The sequence below is a fragment of the Erpetoichthys calabaricus genome, chromosome 12 (assembly GCF_900747795.2).
Source record: "Erpetoichthys calabaricus chromosome 12, fErpCal1.3, whole genome shotgun sequence".
NCBI lineage: Eukaryota > Metazoa > Chordata > Cladistia > Polypteriformes > Polypteridae > Erpetoichthys > Erpetoichthys calabaricus.
The window spans coordinates 20,059,395-20,085,992 of NC_041405.2; the positions used below are offsets into that span (position 1 = coordinate 20,059,395).

Here is a 26,598-nt window from a genome sequence, read left to right on the forward strand (position 1 = left end):
ATATATATATATATATATATATATATATATATATATATATATATATATATATATATATATATCCATCCATCCATTTTCCAACCCGCTGAATCCTAACTACGGGGTCACGGGGTCTGCTGGAGCCAATCCCAGCCAACACAGGACACAAGGCAGGACACAAACAAACCCCGGGCAGGGCGCCAGCCCACCGCAGGGCTATATGATATAAATATACAGTATATATCAGACAACAGCATCAGAAAGGCAAAAACATTACTGGTGTAAAAAGTTTAAATACGTACAATGGATGATATTATAAAAAATAATGTTAGCAGAGTCGTTTTGTGTTTTGGCTTATGAGTGGTGATAATAAGTGAATTCCGTGCAATGAACGAAGTTTCAGTCATGATACAAAGGATGTCGAAACGTATTTCACGTGAACAAAAGCAGATGGAAAAATATTACATTTAAAGTTGAAGCTCACTCGTGGAGAAAGAATAAATGTGTCCATTCAAAATATTTGATAATAAATGCACATTTGTACAGGAAGAGTCCGAGTTCTCCCGTCTGCTCCTAGAAGTAAGTGTTGAAGCTCTCGCTCGTGGCGAGCTGCAGATATTCCAGAGGAACGTCGTCACAGCTACCGCTGCTCTGGTGTCGCGACAGAGTCCCGCTCTTGTCCCCGTCACTTTCAGCTCGTCGCTTTAGGGCAGAAGCAAGCAACTCTGAGAAGTCCTCCTGCAAGCCTTGGAAGTTCTCCCTGGAGTGGAAATAAAAAAAATGTCAAGGCATGATCATATGATTTTGGTAAATTTAGGCACTGGAGAAGTCAATAACTTTTTCCTCACGTTAAATCCAATGTGAGCAGAGCTAGAGATGTTCAGGTCTCATTGTTTTCTACTGTTATTTTTTGTGTCTTATAAGCTAACAAATATTAAAGTTGAGGGCAGGATAGAAGTAAGGGATATACGAGGTCTGTATGTTGAATTAAATTAAATTAAATTGAATTAAATTAAATATCAAAGCAGTGAGAACTGATTTTGAGCACATGGCATGCCGGTGTAATCCTGTCCAAACCTGCACGACAAACCACAACACTCTCTGCCGTTTTAGTTGATTGTCAGTCACCGTTTAATGCAGTTGTGTTTCCCGTTGTGTGCCGGAATCATCCTACATTTCAAATTTTAAAATTTTCGTTTAAATTGAACAAAACACCAGTCTTTTCAATGCTGACGGGGAAGACTGCGTGTTTCCTAAATTGAAATCGGTGCTGAAAAGGAACACGTAAAGAAGAAAACAGTGAAACAGCTGAGAAAACTGATCTGCTCCACGCCATGGACCGGTGGAAACCAAAACTGCATCGGTGCGTAACTGCGAGTATATTGAAGGGGACAAGCATTAGAATTGTTATATAAATAAAAGCGAATCATTGTGTCAGTCTCGTTATTTAATAGACAGACCTCGTATAAGCATAACTTCTGCCATGAAAGTCATAAGCACTTCACTGCAGAAGAAGTTTTTAAAAGGCTGTCAGGAAAAGTAAAACGATGGACAGATGTTTGAGGACATAAAACGTTTTCTTTTAGAAAAGTAAGGACTTTTCTTAGTTAACAGGGTGATCCTCATCTAATTATGCAGCTGTTCGACTGACAACCGCCATTTTGAAATGCAGGGCAGGTGCTGCCATCTATCGGCAACAAAAAGAATTTTAAGTGAAATCTCTATGTGCAGGGCAGGTGCTGTGAATTCTCTATGTAATATAAACTTAATAAGCTATAGCGTAATGAACATTGCATAAGTAGATCTGGACCACCCTATACTATAAGTGTAACATTTCAATTACCATTTGGGGATGCAAAAACTATCTATCATGTCTTGGGAACTCCCTGTGTGGATTTATGGTGTTCTCTCGGTGTTTCCTCTGAATGTGCCAGTGTCCTCCCAAAGGCGTGCAGATTGAGTGGTTTGGTAATGTGTGAGTGTGTGTGTGTGTGTGTGTGTGTGGATATGTGTGTGTGTGTTTGACCTCCAATGCACTGGCGCCACATCCAGAAGTGTTTCCCGACTTTCACTTGATGCTTCCTGGCATGGACTCCAGCCTCCCCGCACGACCCCGCTCTGGATAAGTAAGTCTGGTAAAAATGGATGAACTGGCGTATGAAAAGTCAAGCAACCTGCGGTAGGCAACTTCATGCCCTGACAGCTGATTGCTGTGTGGAAACTTCTGTGTGATGATAATTTGTTTGCCAAGATGTACAAAGGCAGTCCGTCGATTGTGGTTTAGAACCTGCAGATGAAAGGCGAAAGCGTTTTATCGGAACAGGCAGATGTCAAAAAACAGGAAGACAAATAAAATAACAAACCCGACAACATAAATCAACAGGCAGTCAACAGATACATGCAGAGCTCTGATTACGGAGGTCAAAAGAAGCTACTGAAGGTAACGCCATGAAAGTGTCTTCTTTGTTCATCCACAACCTCGGACGTCAGGGTTTGTGCACCATCATCTTTAATACCCTCTAGCTCCACCATGACAGCTGACGACAACAAGGCTGCTGGTCACCAAAATGGCAGTGGTGACGTGCAGATCAATAGTCATAATGATAAAAAATGAATACAATCAAAAAGTGACAAAATAAAGAAGTAAAACGACACATGACATTAATAATCTATCTGTTATAATGATAAAAAAATCTTGGGACGAGACGTGACTTTTTGGAATGAAGACCCACAAGATGGAGACTTTTACCATGGGATTCTTTCAAGTCACGCCCTACTTATAACTATTTTCAAAAAAGACAACAGTCCTCTCAGCTCTCAGTCGTGTGAAAGCTTTTGTCAGACACACTTCCTGCGCTCTCAGCTCTTATAAATTTTATCAGGACAATAATTTTATATGTTCTAGATGACATGTCAACGACTAAACGAAGGAGAAAGAGCATGGACAAACATTCGAAAAAGTCGGTTTATTTATTAGAGAGAAAGAAACGATATTCACTCGCGGGCAGTTATACATTGCGTTGTCACGATTAAAGTCCAAACACGGAATCAAAATTCAATGCAATCTTGAAGAAAAGTTAATTCCAAATATTGTTTTTACTAAAGTTTTAAAGTAAAAGTGAACATAATGCATATATGTAACAATCTCTTTAAAATGTATATCCGGTAAACCAAACCCGGGGTTTGAGCGAGAGTGGAGCCCCCTAGTAATAATAATGAAAATACACAAATGATAGAACCCAGAATTATTACAGTTGTATTACAGTTCAAATTAAATGAAGTAATGGTGACTTAGAAGAAAGAAACAAAATAACCCAAAATTTCTTTTCTGATGGTCTCAAAGTTGTGGGATAATAACGCCTGTCAAACTAAGGTGTAAACATTTCTAATGATATGATAGCATAGACCAGAAATCCCCACCTTACTAATCCCCCCCATCGCCCCTTACAACCTCCCCCTCCATCCCCACCCTTCATCAGCTCCTGTAGATATCACATTTGATTCCTGTAAGTCTGATTATTTTCCTCTAATGATGACACCTGGCAGGTTGTCGAAAGCTTAGGAATTAAAAACTATTTGAAGACACGTGACTCGTCTTTTCCCTTTGAGGATTTCTAGCTACAAATATGCAAACAGTGTGTGTGTGTGTATTGTATAGTCCCCAACATGTGTTTCGCCCTCACTGGGGCTCGTCAGGTGATCAAACCTCAGATGTCAGCCCCCGAGGTGAAGCCTCTGATTTTGCACCACAGCGGCTGGTTCACTTATTTGACAGGATGATAATCGGGGGTCTGAATCGCAATCTGAATATTTAGGTGGTTACCTACCAGGTAAATCCTCCTTATTTTCTGAAGTTTGAGTCTATAGGGTGGGAAAAATGTAGGTTTACAGTTCTAAGTACGTGAAACACAGTTATTAATGTATTATTCATTTATTGATTATTGTATAATTTATTTGTATTATCGATAGGCTCCAGCAGAGCACCATGACTCAAATCAGTTCAGACGAATGACGTAACCCGTCCGAACAGATTATTTTTATTCCCTGACTCTTATTTCAGTAGTACGGAGCCCCATTCTGTATTCATTTGTTCAAACAGATTATTATTATTATTTTTACCCCTTGCAGTCCACTTTGGTTTTCCTGGCCTACAGTTCAGTGGACCATAAGTGAACTGTAAGGTGTGTGTGAACATCAGTGCATCGTAAGAGCTCTACGGTTGAAACGGTTCTTTCGCGGAGTCCTGAAACGAGTTTTAAACACCCAAGAAGTTACGAGAATGGATTTATGGAATTGTCTCAGAGAACATGATATTCCGGAGCCAGTGGTGGAAACGTTAATGGAAGGAAAGAAATTCTAGTCGATAATGGCACTGAACAGCATAGAATAGAGTGAAGCTATTGACTGGCTATACTCTCCAAGTTCCTTAAAGCCGCATAGCAGGAAAAATAAATAGCAACTGAAATAAGAAAAAAATAAAAAATAATCAGTTTGAATGGGTTACTAATTTGTTCAAATGGATTACATATATATATATATTTTTTTTTTTTTTTGCCTGACACCTATGGGGCTCTATATTTTTTTTGTATACAGTTAGGTCCATAAATATTTGGACAGAGACAACTTTTTTCTAATTTTGGTTCTGTACATTACCACAATGAATTTTAAATGAAACAACTCAGATGCAGTTGAAGTGCAGACTTTCAGCTTTAATTCAGTGGGGTGAACAAAACGATTGCATAAAAATGTGAGGCAACTAAAGCATTTTATTAACACAATCCCTTCATTTCAGGGGCTCAAAAGCAATTGGACAATTGACTCAAAGGCTATTTCATGGGCAGGTGTGAGCAAGTCCGTCGTTATGTCATTATCAATTAAGCAGATAAAAGGCCTGGAGTTGATTTGAGGTGTGGTGCTTGCATGTGGAAGATTTTGCTGTGAACAGACAACATGCGGTCAAAGGAGCTCTCCATGCAGGTGAAAGAAGCCATCCTTAAACTGCGAAAACAGAACAAACCCATCTGAGAAATTGCTACAATATTACGAGTGGCAAAATCTACAGTTTGGTACATCCTGAGAAAGAAAGCAAGCACTGGTGAACTCAGCCACGCAAAAAGACCTGGACGTCCACGGAAGACAACAGTGGTGGATGATCGCAGAATCATTTCCATGGTGAAGAGCAACCCCTTCACAACAGCCAACCAAGTGAACAACACTCTCCAGGGGTAGGCGTATCGATATCCAAGTCTACCATAAAGAGAAGACTGCATGAAAGTAAATACAGAGGGTGCACTGCAAGGTGCAAGCCACTCATAAGCCTCGAGAATAGGAAGGCTAGATTGGACTTTGCTAAAGAACATCTAAAAAAGCCAACACAGTTCTGGAAAAACATTCTTTGGACAGATGAAACCAAGATCAACCTCTACCAGAATGATGGCAAGAAAAAAGTATGGAGAAGGCGTGGAACAGCTCATTATCCAAAGCATAGCACATCATCTGTAAAACATGGTGGAGGCAGTGTGATGGCTTGGGCGTGCATGGCTGCCAGTGGCACTGGGACACTAGTGTTTATTGATGATGTGACACAGGACAGAAGCAGCCGAATGAATTCTGAGGTGTTCAGAGACATACTGTCTGCTCAAATCCAGCTAAATGCAGTCAAATTGATTGGGCGCCGTTTCATGATACAGATGGACAATGACCCAAAACATACAGCCAAAGCAACCCAGGAGTTTATTAAAGCAAAGAAGTGGAAAATTCTTGAATGGCCAAGTCAGTCACCTGATCTTAACCCAATTGAGCAGGCATTTCACTTGTTGAAGACTAAACTTCAGACAGAAAGGCCCACAAACAAACAGCAACTGAAAGCCGCTGCAGTAAAGGCCTGGCAGAGCATTAAAAAGGAGGAAACCCAGCATCTGGTGATGTCCATGAGCTCAAGACTTCAGGCTGTCATTGCCAGCAAAGGGTTTTCAACCAAGTATTAGAAATGAACATTTTATTTCCAGTTATTTCATTTGTCCAATTACTTTTGAGCCCCTGAAATGAAGGGATTGTGTTAAAAAATGCTTTAGTTGCCTCCTATTTTTATGTAATCGTTTTGTTCACCCCACTGAATTAAAGCTGAAAGTCTGCACTTCAACTGCATCTGAGTTGTTTCATTTAAAATTCATTGTGGTAATGTACAGAACCAAAATTAGAAAAAAGCTGTCTCTGTCCAAATATTTATGGACCTAACTGTATATATATATATATATATATATATATATATATATATATATATATATATATATATATATATATATATACTAGTCATTTAGCCCGTTACAATAACAGGCGCTAGAACAGTAGTGCATAAACATTAGTAGAAACAGTCTATATTAAATGGCAAGGGACTTTGACCTCATTTTTCTTTCTTTCAGCCTTTCCTTTGTTGATGTTTACTTGCTGAGCTGACCATTCTTCGTGGGCTGCTGCCGTGTATTGTGTGTCTTTAATTTTCTGTGACAGTAATACTGTCTTGTACGGCTCTATTCAATAAGGGCGCGTAGATAATTTAGTTCCAATGGCTCTGGAATATGTGAAGAGCAACAGGTGCAGATCTTTTTACGCGCACCTTTATTTGCTGTGCCCAATTGAGGTCGCCCTTTTGAGGCTCGCCTTTTTGTGCGCGCCCTTATTGAAGGATACCATCTTGTACGTCCCCTGGCTTGTACATCATTAATATACGTCCGTACGTCCGTAATATACCTTTAATTTTCTCTGGCGGTAATACAGGCGTGCGTGTCGGTAATATGCCTTTAATCTCCTGTGACAGTAATACTGGCTTGTATGTGGCTGTAATATGAGTCACTGTATTGTGTACCTTTAATTTCCTCTCGTAGTAATACTGGTTTGTATTTCCATAAAACGCCTCTAACTTTCTCTGACAGTAATATCGCGCATCGCACCGTGCCCCGCACATGTGCACTTCACCAGAAGACACCCACACACGGACACCTGGACGCACACAGGGATTTTATATATATAGATATATGCACTGTGTATATATATACAGTGGTGTGAAAAACTATTTGCCCCCTTCCTGATTTCTTATTCTTTTGCATGTTTGTCACACAAAATGTTTCTGATCATCAAACACATTTAACCATTAGTCAAATATAACACAAGTAAACACAAAATGCAGTTTGTAAATGGTGGTTTTTATTATTTAGGGAGAAAAAAAAATCCAAACCTACATGGCCCTGTGTGAAAAAGTAATTGCCCCCTGAACCTAATAACTGGTTGGGCCACCCTTAGCAGCAATAACTGCAATCAAGCGTTTGCGATAACTTGCAATGAGTCTTTTACAGCGCTCTGGAGGAATTTTGGCCCACTCATCTTTGCAAAATTGTTGTAATTCAGCTTTATTTGAGGGTTTTCTAGCATGAACCGCCTTTTTAAGGTCATGCCATAGCATCTCAATTGGATTCAGGTCAGGACTTTGACTAGGCCACTCCAAAGTCTTCATTTTGTTTTTCTTCAGCCATTCAGAGGTGGATTTGCTGGTGTGTTTTGGGTCATTGTCCTGTTGCAGCACCCAAGATCGCTTCAGCTTGAGTTGACGAACAGATGGCCGGACATTCTCCTTCAGGATTTTTTGGTAGACAGTAGAATTCATGGTTCCATCTATCACAGCAAGCCTTCCAGGTCCTGAAGCAGCAAAACAACCCCAGACCATCACACTACCACCACCATATTTTACTGTTGGTATGATGTTCTTTTTCTGAAATGCTGTGTTCCTTTTACGCCAGATGTAACGGGACATTTGCCTTCCAAAAAGTTCAACTTTTGTCTCATCAGTCCACAAGGTATTTTCCCAAAAGTCTTGGCAATCATTGAGATGTTTCTTAGCAAAATTGAGACGAGCCCTAATGTTCTTTTTGCTTAACAGTGGTTTGCGTCTTGGAAATCTGCCATGCAGGCCGTTTTTGCCCAGTCTCTTTCTTATGGTGGAGTCGTGAACACTGACCTTAATTGAGGCAAGTGAGGCCTGCAGTTCTTTAGACGTTGTCCTGGGGTCTTTTGTGACTTCTCGGATGAGTCGTCTCTGCGCTCTTGGGGTAATTTTGGTCGGCCGGCCAATCCTGGGAAGGTTCACCACTGTTCCATGTTTTTGCCATTTGTGGATAATGGCTCTCACTGTGGTTCGCTGGAGTCCCAAAGCTTTAGAAATGGCTTTATAACCTTTACCAGACTGATTGATCTCAATTACTTCTGTTCTCATTTGTTCCTGAATTTCTTTGGATCTTGGCATGATGTCTAGCTTTTGAGGTGCTTTTGGTCTACTTCTCTGTGTCAGGCAGCTGCTATTTAAGTGATTTCTTGATTGAAACAGGTGTGGCAGTAATCAGGCCTGGGGGTGGCTACGGAAATTGAACTCAGGTGTGATACACCACAGTTAGGTTATTTTTTAACAAGGGGGCAATTACTTTTTCACAAAGGGGCATGTAGGTTTGGATTTTTTTTCTCCCTAAATAATAAACACCATCATTTAAAAACTGCATTTTCTGTTTACTTGTGTTATATTTGACTAATGGTTAAATGTGTTTGATGATCAGAAACATTTTGTGTGACAAACATGCAAAAGAATAAGAAATCAGGAAGGGGGCAAATAGTTTTTCACACCACTGTATATATATATATATATATATATATATATATATATATATATATATATATTGTTACACGTGTGTTTAGGAGGCAGTCAAAAAGCCTAAAGGTGAGTGAGACATCGCAAGACAAAGGGTTGTCACGTGGTACTTACCCGAATCTCTTAATCTCCCAACAGGAAAACCGAGGAAAAATAAGTTCTTCCATTTCCGGGTTCCAAAATGGCCGTCAAGACGTCACTTCCGGCGTCAGCCCTGACATCACTTCCAGCCACTATGGATGACTTCACTTCCAGTTCCGTTCAGAATGACATCATTTCCGGCTCCTGAATTTGACGTCATTTCCTGCCAACCACTTCCTGTTTTCATTCCCATACTGTATATAAATGCCATTTTGTTTCATGTACTTTGTCAATTGCTACCATTACAGTACTTTTGATCATTTCAACCGTTTTTTCTGCTTTATTTTTGTCTGTTGGACAATCTGTGGGACGGTCCCCAAAACTTCATTGTTGTGGAGCTTCTTTTTTCTTTATATTCCACTATATATATAGCTGTCCCCTGCGGTGAGTTGGCACCCTGCCCGGGATTGGTTCCTGCCTTGTGCCCTGTGTTGGCTGGGATTGGCTCCAGCAGATCCCTGTGACCCTGTGTTCGGATTCAGTGGGTTGGAAAATGGATGGATGGATATAGCTGTCCCCCGTGGCTGTGCCCATGTGGAAGTGAAACAGGACAATGAGTAGGGTCCCGGCCGACTCCCCACTCCTGACGTCACGCTTCCCCCTTCCCTTGGCCCGCAGCCTCTGTCTCAAATTAGCGTGAATGTATCACTCCTGCAAGTGAACTATGATTCTTAGCGCAATGAGAGAAGTCATAAAACCATGTTCAAGCAAATCATGGTCAAGTTCATGTTCAAGCAAATTCTAGAAAAAAGCCCAATCTAAATTTGTTAAGTAGTTCTCTCGTTTGCTAGCTAAGTGGATGTAAGATACACCCCGAGGCTGGCATGTGAGTGAGGATGGCCATCCCCCTTCCCCTCCGATATGTCTCTCTAGGATTCAAGCAAATAAATCGTTACCGCAAGTGAACTATGATTCTTAGTGCAATGAGAGAGGCCACAAAATCAACTCGAATGTTCAAGCAAATTATAGAAAAAAACCCGATCTAAATCCGTTAAGTAGTTCTCTCATGAAAAGTGGACAGACAGACAGGCAGACATTGGAATTTATATATAGAGATATATATATGTGTGTGTGTGTCTGTAAGTGTACCCATACAGTATACAGTATGTATATATCTGTGTATACATATATGTTTTGTGTCAGATGGCTGGAGTCCTTACCCGCCTGGGACACTCTGAGCATGGATGGACCAGGGGGAAGAGCATTTTCAAGACCAGAGGGCAGCCCCCTTGGTTTCGGGTATAGAAGCTCAACCCTGTTGGGGCTCGTGGTCACCGCCAGGGGGGCGCATGGACATTTGTGGGGCCTTATTTAGCAGCACTGATGAGGTGGACTTACTGCTTCACATGACTGCACATGAGATTAACAAAACCACACAGCAGAAGGTCCATTGCAGTGAAGCATGTAAAGATTAGATAAGGATAGATAGATAGATAGATAGATAGATAGATAGATAGATAGATAGATAGATAGATAGATAGATAGATAGATAGATAGATAGATAGATAGATAGATAGATAGATAGATAGATAGATAGATAGATAGATAGATAGATAGATAGATAGATAGATAGATAGATAGATACTTTATTAATCCCAGGGGGAAATTCACATTACTACACTCAAATGTATTAACTTCAGTTTTCAATTTTTTGTTTTTTTATTCTATATATTGTGAAGAGAGTACATTTTCACAAGAGACCATTAAAACTTCTGCATTGAGCCTGAGGCTGTAAGATCTTCTAAAAGATTCAGTAGTCGAAAAGAAGACATGAGTGTTAGATTAGGAGGCAAAAATGTCTGAAGTAGGAGTTGGAATTTGAGGCCTCATATTTTAATGGTTTTCTTTTTCACTCTTAGGAATACTGTTATTGCCTTTTCACTTATCAGATTTTGTTAAACAGAAGACTTACGCAGTTGGAGGTGTTGGAAGGTTGTACTTCTTGTCTTTGACACCAGTGAGCCAGTAAGTGATCTCTGTGCCTTTCCCCTTTAAGAGAAAAGGATAGTTATCACATGTTCTGCAGATTATTAGTAACCCAGCAAATCATTTTACACAGTTGCACCCTTCCTTCAAGAATTGTGCTAAATTACTACTTTATAGCATAACCAGCTAAATCCATTTCAGACCAGTGGGAGGGCTGAACTCTGCCTAAGCAGCACTGGGCATAACAGCTCTGGAGCAGGCCGCAGTGCAGGGGGGGAACCACCACAGGACACACACACACACACCAAACACACACTAGGGACAATTTAGGATCACCAATGCACCTCACCTGCATGTCTTTGGACTGTGGGAGGAAACCCACGCAGACACGGGGAGAACATGCAAACTCCACACAGGGAGGACCCGGGAAGCGAACCCAGGTCTCCTAACTGCGAGGCAGCAGTGCTACCCACTGTGCCACCTTAACACACATCACAGGTAAATTAATGGAAGGAATAATTAAGGAGAAGACTGAGCGACACATGTCTAGAACAGGCAAATTAGCAAATTCTCAACGTGGGTTCAGACAAGGAAGGTCGTGTTTCAGTAATGGAAGCAACAAAAGGATACGATCAGAGAGGTGCATGTTGTTATTTACCTTGATTTTCAGAAGGCATTTGACAAGGAAACACATGAAAGATTGGGCATCAGATTAAAAAAACAGAATGTGAAGATTGATGCAAACTTTTCTAAAACACAGGACGTGAAGGGCATTATGGGTATTGTTAAGAACGGTGTTCCACAGGATCACTGATAGAAAAGTCTGCTTTGCTTATTAGATACAAGTCAGCCTGCAATTCACTAGCGAATCGGAAATCCAAGAATGGCAATCAGTTTCTGTTCCGTCCGATATCTGGATGGATGACATATCATGGAGGGTGGGTGCGTCTGGGGACATGTCATTTAATTACATACGCACATCTGTAGTGAAGCGGTCTCGTTTTGTGGAGACGTGATTCCGTTGCCTTCGCTGACACCGAGCGCTGGCAGAGTGGAGCACAGCAAGTTCAGCCCTGCGCCTTGCGTCCATATCCGGTTTACGCCGTGTAGTTTGGACGTCTGGGGATTCCGTACTGTAATACTGTCATGTGATTCACATATGCGCTGAATCCTCTCGTTTTTGTTTTCTCTATCATGGAGGGTGGGTGCGTCTGGGGAAATGTCATTTAATTACATAAGCATATCTGTACTAAAGCGGTTTCGTTTTGTGGAGACGTGATTCTGTTGCCTTTGCTGACACCGACTGCTGGCAGAGTGGAGCACAGCAAGTTTAGTTTACAGGTTGTGGTGTTCGTGTGCCAGCCACTGAGTCTGGGAAGCCGCTGGGTTAGAGTCTGTAACCGTTATGTGATCTATATTACTGGCACAGTGGATTAGAGCAAGTGTAGTGTACAGGTTGTGTTGTTTGGGTGCCACCTACTGACTCTGGGGAGCCGCCGCGTTTTGGGAAGTCGCTGCGTTTGACTCTGGGGCAGGCGCCAAACTGAATGACCGTTATGTGATTTACATTACTGGCACAGTGGATTAGAGCAAGTCTGTTGTTTGGGTGCCACCTACTGACTCTGGGAAGCCGCCGCGTTTTGGGAAGTCGCTGCGTTTGACTCTGGGGCGGGCGCCAAACTGAATGACCGTTATGTGATTTACATTACTGGCACAGTGGATTAGAGCAAGTCTGTTGTTTGGGTGCCACCTACTGACTCTGGGAATCTGCCGCGTTTTGGGAAGCCGCTGCGTTTGACTGTACAGGTTGTGTTGTTAGGGCGCTCAGAGGTTGTGTTGTTCGGGCGCCACCTATTGACTCTGGGAAGCCGCCACGTTTTGGAAAGCCGCTGCGTTTGACTCTGGACTCTGGGGCGGGCGCCAAGGCCGCAGTGCGCATTCGCCTCGGTGCGTCCGCCGTTCATATATTAACTGTGGTTTAGTAAGATAGATAAATGACCGATGCTACCTGTCAGGTAGTAGAATATTTAAATAAAATATTTGCTATCCCTTGACCTACTGTATGTGCACCTTCAGCGTCTTCCCTGCATATTCGTCACTTCACCGGTGCTCCGTCTCCTGTAAAGCCTGCTTCTCAGACTCTGTCATTGTTTTTTAGGTGCCTGCCTTGCCTCCTGTCCACTTTTATACAGGGAGATTCACTCGAAAGAGGCCCAGAATATTCTGTAATAACTCTCACCAGGATGAAACAACATGCAATGTGCTCCTCAGTATATGGAGCTTCGAACAAGCCGGGATGCCCCTGCGTCGGAGCGATGAGGTAGGTGACGGACAGCAATTACAACATTTAACCTCCATTTGCAACTTCTGGGTGCCTACCACCCGTACCCCTTCACTTAGTCACTTGACTTCTCATCAGGACGGTGGTGTACAGTATTGAGGAGCGCGTCTTCATGGTGCAAACCTATTGGGTCACCAATTCATTTAAGCGATGTCAGAATCAACTGGATGATTGTCAGTTAATGGAAGGTTACTTCCAGAAAGATGGAGCACTGTGTCAGACAACGGCAAGGAGCACGGCAGAAACTTAGTCCTTCTTCGGCAACAGGGGCTTCGGCCACTGGATCTGACACCACCAGACTTCTTACTTTGGGGTCTGCTCAAAGGAAAAGTCTATCGGAACAAGCCTCACACTGTGGAAGATTTGAAGGAAAACATCCAACGTGAAATTGCTGCTATTCCTCCCCGGAGACGCTTGCCGATACGTTCAGGAACATGGAGCGCCACGTCGAAATGTGTCTGGCAGAAAACGGAAACCACTTCCAGCATCGCATGTAATGCAGTCGATGACACATACGTCAAGGCGTAGAGTGTATTTTTTTGGTTCAGATTGCTTCATCCTAACGGGAGTTACAACCGAATATTCGGGGCCTCTTTCAAGTGAACCTCCCTGTACTTGTTGTCTCTGAAGGCAACTCTCTCAGCGAGCCTCATACACCTTTACTCCTTCTCTTGCGTCTTCTTATTTCGCCGCGTCACAAAAAGCCAAACTGACCAATCACACCAAGATTAAACTGACCATTCAGAGAGCTCTAAGGAACTGGACACGCAGACCTCAGTGTTTTATTATTTAGTATAGGGGTGTCGAATGCCAGGCCTGGAGGGCCACAGTGGCTGCAGGATTTCATTCTAACCTTTTCCTAATCAGTGCCCAGTTTTCACTGCTAATTAACTCCCTTTCCTTTCACTTTCATAGCCCTGTTTTTAAGGATTCAGTCCTCTGATTCTTTTCTTCATTAAATGACAGCCAAACAGAAATGAAGTGTGAAACGAGCCAACAGATGACCCGCTAAACTGGCATTTCAAAGTTCAACCAATCTCTTAATGAGAAGCCGGTTATTCTTGCTGTTAATTAAACGCGTTATTTAATTCTATGTCTTGTTGCTGCTCTCATTCTGCCACAGCAGACATTTCCAAAACTGTTGATTTTCTGTTTTTTTCTGAGAACATCGTCAAAATGCTTTGGTGACCTGAGAGATCAACCTTACCGAGACCATCACCTTTCTTTATTTTCAGATATTGTGTGATGGTCTCAGGTGAGCTGGTCGTGTGGCAGCTCGTTTTGTGTCTCATTATTGTTTGGCTGCTAATTAAGGAAGAAGAAACAACTGAGGGGTCTGAGTCACGTTAATTAAAACTAAGACAAAAGAAGTTAATTAGTAGCAAAAACTGGTCACTAATGAAGAAGATGGTTAGAATGAAGACCGGCAGCCGCTGCAGCCCTCCAGGACCGGAGTTCAACACCCGTGATTTGATGATTTGGGTAGGAATATAAATAACAAACTGGTTAAGTTTGCAGATGATACCAAGCGGGGCAGATTGGCAGATAATCGAGAATCTGTTGAATCATCACTTGGACAGTATACAGGCTTGGGCAGATCTGATGAAATTGAATGTAAGTAAATGTAAAGTACTACATGTATTGTAATACAGTGGAACCTCGGTTCACGAATGTCTCGGTACACGTACAACTCGGTTTACGACCAAACTTTTGCCTCGGTTCACGACCACACACTCGGTAAACGAACAAGCCAGTTTCCCTTTCAGTTTGTGCGCACCGATGATTTCTGCACGTGTTGCATTGTTCTCGGACGTGCGTGCTTTCGCTGTGAACTCTCTGTGCTCTATTTCATTTCCCTTCCGGTTCATACGCGCCGATTACTGTATTTAAGCACGTGTTCAGCCTCTCCCTGTTCATTGTTCTCAGACAGACGTGTGTGCTTTACCTGTGAACTCTTTGTGCTCTACAGTATTTCGTGTGCTTTTGCAGTTAACCATGGCTTCTAAGCAAGTGAAGAGTGGTGAGAAGAAAGTGTTGCAATGTTACTTTTCTCTTTTTTCAAATGTTCATTCTTTTCCCTGTGCTTAAAACTCATTTAAAATGAGTGTTTACAGCGATCGGGTTGTAAGGCTATTAGCGTGAACTCCTGCAATGTTACTGTCTTGGTTGGCTTTTAAATAAAGTTCCGATTTGTTCAAATGTTCCTTTTTTCCCCCCTGTGCTTAAAACTCATTTAAAAAGAGTGTTTACAGTGATTGGATTGTAAGGCTATAGCACGAACTGCGGCAATGTTACAGAGAGAGAGGGGGGTCTCGCGTGCTGCTGAGCAGGGAGCCTGGGTGTTTGTCAGTGTTATTCAATGTTTTTACATTTAGTTTACTATTGCACTGTGCATTCTATGGTGTAATTAATTATATTTGTGCTTAAAAATCTTTAAAAAAATATATTTACATACAGTTTGTATGATTTGAAACGGATTAATTGTATTTACATACAATCCTTTGGGGGAAATTGCTTCGGTTCACGACCAAATCGGTTTACGACCAGAGGTTTGGAACTAATTATGGTCGTGAACCGAGGTTCTACTGTACGCAAATGGGGAGTCTGAAACTTATGGGAAGGATTCATGTTCTAATCTCATATTACTGTGTGTTATTTTACCGGGACCAACTGCAGCATTGAGGATTATAAAAGATGAGGAATTTGGATTCCACAAGAGGGCAGTACAGCAACCCTTTAGCTCACAAGATTAGTTGACGGACTTGTACTCATTTCAGAAACCTAACACGTCGTCCCCAAGATTCAGTTTCTAGACAGGACATAAGATTGGTCCCAAAATGCTAAGTAGAATTCATAATTCATAGTGAGTGTCAGATTATACAGATCTGATTTGATAAAATCTTGAAAGTTGGCACCACCTTGTCCTGAAGGGATCAATTGTCAGAGTATTAATTTCCTAGTGCTGGTGAAATAAGTCAGCTTAACGGCAAGTCCATTGAGCTCAGGTTTGAGTACCTTCACAGATCTGTCGGGATCAGTTCAAAATCCTGCTGCTAATTCAATGTGGATCTTTCAACTGACGAAAAACACACAATAATCAAAACTCTATCAAAACTATATACGGATACCCAGCATCACTGGTCAGAACAAATGAGGACGTGCCCACCTTTAGGTATGTCGGTCCCCTCTTTGTGAACTCAAACTTGCACTTGGTCCTCTGCAGGATGTTGACAGTTGATTGGCTCATGTGAATCCTCAGGGCTGCAAAAGGGAAACTGCGTTAGCTAAGGTTGATCAGAAGACCATCCATACATGTTTCACACGGTGGCTCTTTGTGAGCAGACTATCTGGACCTAATCAGGTATCTCATTTTTTTTAACGGGTGTATGAAAGGAAGATCCAAGTTTGTGGACCACCAGTGAGCCTCAGGATGTCTGCTGTCAGATACGCTATTTTGTTTGGGTGTGCCGTCCACATGAAATATATGAATAGGCATGCAATGTGTGAAACAGATTGAGAGAAGTCTTGCTGAGCTGGTTGTCAGCTTCTCATTTGTTGGTACCTTATGCTGCTGGCCATTTTCAGCACAGTAGGGCACAACGTTGAAACCAAGTTATGTAATTGGAGCCAAATGTCCATAGAGACTTACGCAATCCAGTAGACTCCATACGTGATGCAGTGTTGACTGTGTCTCCAAACAGGCAGTAGCGGGGCATCTTGATTCCAACAACACCAGCAGCACATGGACCTGAAACAGAAAGGAAGTGAAGACACCACAGAAACAAGTCCCTGTTTGTTGTAATTACATCGAACCTGATGCAATTTCCGACTTCTTCTATTCTTTGTCCAATTTTTGCAGTGTGATGGGCAGCCATGGCCATCACCTGGAAGGACCGGGGGAGAGAGCATCCACATGGCACTACCTTTCCCAGGGCGCTAGAGGGTAGCCATCCTGGGCGGCTGTGACACCACATATTACTGCAGGGCATGGTGGGAGTTTGGCACAGTCCTGTTGGGTTCCATGGAGGGCCACCAGGGGGAGCTGCAGAACCCTACTTTGGGTTTCCATCACATCTGGGATTGATTCCATATCTGATTAACAGGCCACCCAGAATACTCCCAGGACCACCTTAAAGGAGCCGCCTCACTTCACTCAGAGAGCCAGAGTCGGGAAGAAGTGGAACTAAGCTTACTGTGGAGTAATGGAGGCGGAAAGGAACTGTGTATTTGGTCCAGCTTTGTATTGTGCTGCTGTGGGGAGCAAGACAAAAATGCTTCCTACCCGTAAATAAATGTGTGCTGTGTGGGAAATCGTGTCTCTGCCCATCTGTGTCGGGGTTTGGGGTAGGTGGAGCGCCCCTGGTTTCCACAGCAGATACAAGCCACCAACTGCATCCAAGTGTAAGAATTAAACTTTCAGTCTTAAACAGAAAAGGCTGCCTGGGTAATCAGTCCAGGTCTTCAGAGTTGTCTAATAGTTCAACTTCAATAATAAATCGTGTACTCATGAACATTGGAGGAAATTCAGGAAAAGTGTATTCAAGATGGAAACCAGGAAACACTTCTTCAAAGGGTTGTGGGAATATGAAGAAACAAACTAGAAATGTTGGCAACTTTTACAAAGTTCCTGGATGAGATATTGGGAAAGCTTATCTGTTAGGTAACCAAGAAAGATCGTTGCACAGAATGGTTGTTAATTCTATCATGTTCTTAACGTGCACTTGATGACTTTAGGGCAATTAAGCACGGTCTTCTGATTCTAGAAGATGCCTACCATACAGGATCTTCACACATTATCCCTCCAGTTCACCCAACTTACACCCCTAACACCCATTCCACCCCACTCAAATCCTGCTTCACTGTACCAGAATGGATTCCTATCCGTATCCACATGGGCAGCCCTGGAAGATGCTGCAGCTTGAATGTGCCAACAAAGCTAAGGATGTCGAGAGCCATGAGCGAGATATCCACGGCATGACGATTTCCATTCCTCCGTGGTATCCCTGAAACCACCATGTATGCATCTCCAATTGTCTCCACCTAAAGAAAATGACAGCTGAATTACATCCACGTCATGACTCACAATGATACTTCAAAAGGATATTCGTCCATTTAATTCATCTTACTTCATCCAATGCTGCTGTCCCCACCAGAATAGGGTGCCAGTCCATCACAGATCACACTTTCATCAGACTGGGACCAGTTTAGACTTGAGGGCAATGACCTCAGGGCTAGTGTTCCCTTAGAAGGTAAACTCAAGATGTGAAGTGGTGGGGAGCAAATGGCTGCCTTTGGCAACAAACAGCTACTGGGCCCGGATTTCAGTTCTGTGTTGGGGTTGCTTTTGTCCTCCCTGTGTTCTTATGAGTTTCAGTGGGTATAGAAAAGAATCCCCCCCCTTCGAAATATTCCCTTTTTTTTTTGCTTTACAGCCTTAAATGAAAACACACAAACCAATATTTTTTCCTGCTTTACTTACTCAATGCAATCCATAACGTCCAAGTGAAAGAAATCACAGCTACAGTTCAGAAGACTTTTAAAAAATAAAAAACAAGAAATACTGAGATGAATAAAGGATCCCCACCCTCCTAAACTCAATCAGGTGTAAGTGCCCACCATTTCTATTGCGGTTACTGGCTTCCTTCCACTTGTGATCAATTATAATCAGTGTGATTAGTGAAGCTGTTCCTGGAGCATTCATTCCCTTGCTTGGCAGTGCAACTGACAGCCAACAACTGACTAAGGGTGGCAAGAAACTTTCAAAAGATCTCAGGAATAGAGTTGTGGACAGACATAAGGCAGGAGATGGATATACAAAAATTTCAAAGACTTCATCAATCCCAAGGAGCACAATAAAGGCCATAATAAAGAAGGGGCAAGTGTTTGGTACTACTAGGACCCTCCCTGGATCGGTCCGTCCCTCCAAACTGGATGGAAGACTAAGGAGGAAACTGGTAAGAGAGGTTACCAAGAGGCCAATGGCCACTTTGAAGGAGTTACAGGATTTTATGGCAAAGAGTGGTCATTGTGTGCATGTGACGACAATTTCACAAGCGCTCCACAATTGTGGCTTGTTCAGGAGCGTCGCAAGGAAAAAGCCACTTCTCAAGAAAGGCCACATTAAGGCTCATTTGAGCTTTGCCAGAATGCACCTTGAAGATTCTGATGCCAAGTGGAAAAAGGTCTTATGGTAAAGTCAAGTCAATTTGGAGAGCATGCACTGCTACAGTGTGTTGCCGCACCCACTATATAATGAAACAACTCGGGATCCTGGTTAGCAACCCCCCAGGCAGACACGCGGTCCAGTCCCACCCTCCGGAAGTGACCCTCTATCTGCCACAGCCAGGTGTTATGTGGGCGACCCTTGGTCTGGTCCAGCCACTCAGTCCCCAGCAATGACGATCTTACAAGCTGGATCACCCTCGGGGAAACGCACCACATGGCCATAGTGCTGTAACTGACGCTCCCTCACAAGCAGGTAATGTGCCTCATTCGGGACTCCATGAGTGACACAAAGTCAAAGCAACGGTACCCAAGGATTTTCCAGAGAGACACAGTAACAAAGGAGTCCAGTCTTCGTCTCAAGTCACTGGAGAGCGTCCATGTCTCGCAACCATATAGCAAGACAGGAAGCACCAGGACTCCAGCAACCTCATGACCCCCCATGCTCTCCCAATCTGTCTACTGACTTCATAGGAAGAGTCACCAGAGACGTGAATGTCACTGCCAAGGTAAGGTTTTACTCACTTAATTATGGTCAGATGAGACCAAAATCAAACTATTTGGCCTCAGTAGCAAACGGTACACCAATGCACCTCACCATCCACAACACACCATACCTAACAGTAAAGCATGGAGGTGACAGCACCCTGTCGTGGGGGTGTTTTTCTGCCACAGGGCCTGGGGCTCTCGTTAGGGTAGAAGGAAAAATGGATGAGGCAAAATACTGTCAAATTCTTTTTTTTTTTTTTTTTTTTTTTATATTTTTATTTTATTAATTTTCATTGTAATCATTCCATACAAACAGATCAATTTATAACCCAACAAAATTAAAGACAAATCAAACCCCACCCCTGAGAAGGAGAGCTTAGCTAAAGGAAAATTGCTTAAGGCTTTTTAATAATGCAACATTAAACAAAAGAAAGGGAGAAGTAAATATCTATGTAAATAAGAGATGGAGAAGGGAGTTAAATGCAGTAATAGTTATTTCTCTTATTCTAAAATAATATTGATTAAATCCTGCCAGGTTTTGAAAAAATTTTGTACAGATCCTTTAACTGAGAATTAGATTTTTTCCAATTTCAAATAATATAAAACATCGGTTTCCCACTGACTTATCAGAGGAGAATTAGGATTCTTCCAATTTAACAAAATAAGTCTGCGTGCCAAGAGTGTAGTGAATGCAATCACCGTTTGCTTGTCCTTCTCCAATTCCAGTCCATCTGGAAGGACACCAAACACAGCTGTTAATGGGTTAGGAGGGATTGTGACCCCAAGGCTGTCAGAGAGGCACTTAAAAATTTTGGTCCAAAATGATGTTAGTTTGGTGCAGGCCCAGAACATGTGACCCAGTGAGGCAGGAGCTTGGTTGCAGCGTTCGCAGGTTGGATCCTGGCCTGGAAACATTTTGGACAGTTTTAAGCGAGACAGATGGGCTCGATATATAATTTTTAGTTGAATAATTCTATGCTTTGCGCATATAGAACTCAAGTGAATTCTCTGCTTTGCTACCTTCCACTCCTTTTCTGATATATTGATTAAAATACTGTCAAATTCTTGAGGAAAACCTGCTACCCTCTGCCAGCAAGTTGAAGACTGGCAGAATGTTCACCTTTCAACATACCAACGACCCGAAGCACACAACAAAATTGACCACACTGTGGCAGAAGGAGAAAAAAGTGAATGTCCTTGTGTGGCAAAGTCAGAGCCCAGACCTAAATCACAGTGAAAATCTGTGGAAAGATTTGAAGAAAGCACACCACCAACGCTCACCATCCAATTTGACCGAACTTGAACAATTCTGTAAAGAAGAGTGGGGGGCAAATATGACTCAATCTAGATGTGCAAAGCTGATAGAGAAGAATCCCAACAGACTCAAGGCTGTCATTAAAGCAAAAGGGGGTTCAACAAATTGACATTGACATTGGGGGGGGGGGGTGATCCTTTATTAATCTCAGTAGGTCTTGTTTTTGAGTTTTTATAATTTTTCTGAACTGTAGCTGTGATATCTTTCACTTGGATGTTAGAGGTGGCATTGAGTAAGTAAAGCTGGGAAGAAATATTTTTTTGTGTGTCTTTTCATTTAAGGCTGTAAAGCAAAAAAATGGGAATATTTCAAAGGGTGCGATTCTTTTCTATCCCCACTGTACCTCTTGGGATTCTCCATCAGTCTAAATATATAATATCAATAATGTGTTTTAGCAACGCAGTAGCATTTTGTCCACTATGGCTGCTCGGATGCCACCCCACCTGTTTTACAAGCAAAAAATAAGAATCACAAACTTCCTTAAAAATGAATATTTACTTTTTATCAAATACATTTTAATCACCCTAAATTATGATGAATGAAGTATTAATCAGGAATTAAGGTGAAAATAAAAGGGGCCACCTTCCTAAAGTCGGAGAGCTAGAGTCGGGAGCGGGAGCAGGACAAAGCTCCTGCGAAGAGAGGAAAGGCGGCCCACAGACAGGTGAAGGCCCGAGTGGAGGGTGTTTGTTGTGGGAAGCACTGTGAGTGTGCGGACTGCTGTTTGGGGACACTTGAAATAATAAAAGCGTGTGTTTTTCTGAACAGTTGGTGTTTGTTTGGTTGTGTCGGGCTGAACATCTCACACGTGCTAATAGTGAAGTGAAGGCCATTCCAGTTTGTTTCTCCTTCTCCACTTTAAGCCCATCTGGGAGCCCACCACACACAGCTGTTAGAGGATTAGGAGGGATTGGGACAACAAGGCTGTCTGATAGGCAGTTAAAGATTCACAACTCAAGATTTTGACCCTGGTGGTACCTTTATTCTCTTTTTTTAACTAGAGTTGGAATGACAGTGCCACCTGGTGGCTCAGAGCAAGTAAAGCACCAGAACAGACTGAAGTCAGACTAGTTGGACCAGATCTTAAAATTACTTACCCATGCCAGGCTGGTGATACTTCATCTACACTGGAGTTATAGGCTTGTCTAACCATGCAGGAAAAACGCTACGGCTTAACTTTAAGTTGTGATGGGGTGTCCTCTTAAGACTGAACTGGGTTGACAGTAGTGCTCACGTGCAACCCAGTAACTGTTTTTTTTACAAAATAGAGTTTTTTTAAACTTTCGGTCTTTCCTGATATTATAAGGTAGTGGTGATGGCCAAATATGTCTTCATTCCGGTCACAGCACGGTGGAAGAAGATACTATGTACACATACTGCAGAACAAAAACCTACCGCCTACCAATGAAAACGTTGAATTGCGATCACATGATTTAAATGCTGCGACTGCGCAATTTAAATGGCAGGTGTTGTTGACTCGTGAAAAAGACAATATTGTGTACGTGAAGAAAAAATTAAATCTAGAGATCATTAATTATAGGGGGTCATTTTCTCAATTTGTCGAAAACTTGAAAGATGTGACATATGAGGTTTTTCCGTAGTTGGTGAGAGTGCTGGCGTCCATTGTAACTCACCTGTGACCATATTACTCACCAAATGGAACATTTTCGAAGATGTAGTCCTGTAAAATTTAACAATTCAGTCTTGCCAGCAGCACAGTGTTGCCAAATTTCAGCAGAGTGGTGATATTGCACCTTGGCACTATGGTTTGGAAGACTTTACACCGACAGCCTAATAACAGCCAACATTTGAAATGCCACTGGCATCTTTTCAGGACACTGATGCGCCTCACCTTGTAAACATCATGATTATCCAAGATATGGTCAAAGTTCTTGTAGACGTCGTTGAGCATGTCTACCACCTCCATTGGGGTGCTGTACTGGCACAGGGTGGTGAAGCCCACGATGTCACTGAAGTAGATAGTGACCTCTTCAAAGAGCTCGGGTTCCACCCGGCCTGTCTCTTTCAGAGAACGCACCACTGGTCTGAAAGGGAAGACAAGCATGGAGACCCATAAGTCAGCCCAGTTAAATAATTAGGAAGTTTTTAATACTACTTGTATCATACATAATTAATTAAGTAGCACTGCACAGTGTCTAACATGAGGATAAGAGAATACAAGTTCAGAGAGGTGATAAGAGGTGGTCAAAGAGCACACATGTTTATAAAGGGTGTCCCTGTCCTATCAGGCAGTCTTTTGTCATTTTCAACAGTTGCTAACATTCTCAGACCTCCCAGAAGATTTGGTTTACAGTACCGTGGCAGCAGCATTAGGTTAAGCTGGTCAGCTCGGTCACGCTCGGCCTTGTACAGCGCCGTCCTCTCCTCCACCAGGTGCTCCAGGTTACGTGAGTACATCTGCAGACGTCGGATGAGAGTGTCCATGTACGTCTCATTCGCCTCATTGTTAAGGTTGCTGCAAAGGCCCCATACATGTAATGTTAGCAATCTAACAAAACCAGTCACCGTGTCCAGCCCATTCTGCACAAACTGGATTGAACAGTGTTTACAAATGATAAACATTCACATTGCCATGACACGGATGCAAAACTAACTGACTAAGACAGATTTGAATAATACGCATGCACAATCACAGAAGCACATTACTGAATAATAAGCCCACACACACACACACACACACACTACTGGCTAAAAGATGCATTTATAGGCATACAAAATGGAATAATGGACTCAAGCACAAGCAAAAACAATGCAGTCTGACGGGTGGACATACTAACATGGACACAAATGACACTGAAACAGCAAAGATTATAAATAACAAGAACAAAAGCACAACACTCACCAGCAGAACCACCACATTCACAGAAACACAGACTAGAATAGCTGGCATAAACGTGCAACGTTTACAGAATCGCAAACTGGTATAGCAATGCACACATATCCAGATAAACACAACACTGACATATAGAGGAACAGTCACAGAAATGACCATACGAAAACAACACTAGCCAGATATACAAAACGCACAGTCAGGCACCAGACTGAATATAGACAGACATAAAGTACATAATGACAGGAACACAAGATGGAATAATGTGAGAACTCAACACAATGAGTAAGACTCACACACGAGAGCACAAACTGGAAGGACTAGAATTCAAATACAAAGCAAATACATTCATCGAGACACACACCGGCCTGAGCAACACGCAGAGAGTCACACACCTGAAGATTCGGCTCAAAGTGCTTTCTATTTTTTTAAAGTCTGGTCGCTTCTCTGGGTCCTCTTCCCAGCAACTCTTCACAAGAAGGTACAACTTCGAAAAGAAACAAGCCAGACACAAAGAGAACAATGAAAGTGCACATAATACATACAGAATAGTCAAGTTTATTTAAGTCAGGTTTATTGCTATGTGTACGTAGTGAAGTTCTATCTGTCTATAATGAAATTCTTACTTTCATGTCTCTTAAGAACACTCAACAAAAAACAAAACAGAAAATTATATATATCATATTACACATAGCATTACAAAGATAGATAGATAGATAGATAGATAGATAGATAGATAGATAGATAGATAGATAGATAGATAGATAGATAGATAGATAGATGAAAGGCACTATATGATAGATAGATAGATAGATAGATAGATAGATAGATAGATAGATAGATAGATAGATAGATAGATAGATAGATAGATAGATAGATAGATAGATAGATAGATGAAAGGCACTATATGATAGATAGATAGATAGATAGATAGATAGATAGATAGATAGATAGATAGATAGATAGATAGATAGATAGATAGATAGATAGATGAAAGGCACTATATGATAGATAGATAGATAGATAGATAGATAGATAGATAGATAGATAGATAGATAGATAGATAGATAGATAGATAGATAGATAGATAGATATCAATTTTAGTTTAGTAGGCAGGATAGATAGATAGATAGATAGATAGATAGATAGATAGATAGATAGATAGATAGATAGATAGATAGATGAAAGGCACTATATGATAGATAGATAGATAGATAGATAGATAGATAGATAGATAGATAGATAGATAGATAGATAGATAGATAGATGAAAGGCACTATATGATAGATAGATAGATAGATAGATAGATAGATAGATAGATAGATAGATAGATAGATAGATAGATAGATAGATAGATGAAAGGCACTATATGATAGATAGATAGATAGATAGATAGATAGATAGATAGATAGATAGATAGATAGATAGATAGATAGATAGATAGATAGATAGATAGATAGATAGATAGATAGATAGATAGATATCAATTTTAGTTTAGTAGGCAGGATAGATAGATAGATAGATAGATAGATAGATAGATAGATAGATAGATAGATAGATAGATAGATAGATGAAAGGCACTATATGATAGATAGATAGATAGATAGATAGATAGATAGATAGATAGATAGATAGATAGATAGATAGATAGATAGATAGATAGATAGATAGATGAAAGGCACTATATGATAGATAGATAGATAGATAGATAGATAGATAGATAGATAGATAGATAGATAGATAGATAGATAGATAGATAGATAGATAGATAGAGAGTGATGTTACTGATTGATGACTTCTTGTAGGTTTGATACATATACAGTTCCTTTTAGCACCATCTACTGGTCATTTATTTGAAATGCACCTTCCTTTTAGGTGTACCATCACCTCTGTAAACAAGCCATATAACATACCAAAGAAAAAAAGAAAGAATAACAAAACTCCCATAAAGTTAATGCCTCACCTCCAGTTCTTTCTGCCCTGCATTTTCAAAATCCAAGTCAGGCCTTAAAAGGGCAGACTGCTTTCTCGAATGCTGAACTCTGTACAGTTTCTCTGGAAACAGCAGCACATTGCATGCAATGATTGATGAAAGTAGTTAATAATTTACCCTGCAACAGCAGCTTTACGAGTCTGTACTATAATGTCCTGTTTGTTTAATGCATCAATAAATCAGTGGTACTGTAAATGAGTCTTCACACATTGTTGCCTAACAAAACTCCAAATAATGTGGATACAAATTTGTTCAAAATCTGATGAATGTCTCCTTCTTTAAACATACAAGTGCAATTCAGCTCTATACATCATAAGACACAATATAATACAGAACATTCAAGAACATACACACACGCACATATTTATGTATGTCTATATTATATATAAACATATATATTATACAGTACTGGGTAAAAGTAGGTTTATAGTTGTTCATATGGAAAAAGACATGAAGGTTATGATTATTACAATGGCTTTATTAACTCAAGAGCTTAAAGAAGAACAAGAAATAACACAAATAAGTAATACAATAATTTATAAATAAATAATAATACAAGAAAGAAGTCTGTGTTTTGAGTACTCACAACTGTAAACCTACTTTTGCCCATCCCATGTGGATATATACGTTTATGTATATATCAGTATCT

General features: G+C 41.3%; 1 protein-coding gene across 1 annotated transcript in view; it reads right to left on the bottom strand.

Moving 5' to 3' along the window:
- Window positions 1-204: 204 nt before the first annotated feature.
- Window positions 205-26,598, bottom strand: part of gucy2cb (guanylate cyclase 2Cb) — a 77,058-nt gene continuing 50,664 nt past the window's right edge. The window contains exons 20-28 of the mRNA XM_028815139.2: window positions 25,920-26,011; window positions 24,352-24,443; window positions 23,423-23,581; window positions 22,958-23,150; window positions 17,945-18,119; window positions 16,729-16,827; window positions 16,246-16,340; window positions 10,725-10,801; window positions 205-739 (exon numbers count right to left, since the gene is read on the bottom strand). Of these exons, the coding sequence (XP_028670972.1) occupies window positions 553-739; window positions 10,725-10,801; window positions 16,246-16,340; window positions 16,729-16,827; window positions 17,945-18,119; window positions 22,958-23,150; window positions 23,423-23,581; window positions 24,352-24,443; window positions 25,920-26,011 (1,169 nt within the window). The 3' untranslated portion in view covers window positions 205-552. The remainder of the gene's footprint in view (window positions 740-10,724; window positions 10,802-16,245; window positions 16,341-16,728; window positions 16,828-17,944; window positions 18,120-22,957; window positions 23,151-23,422; window positions 23,582-24,351; window positions 24,444-25,919; window positions 26,012-26,598) is intronic.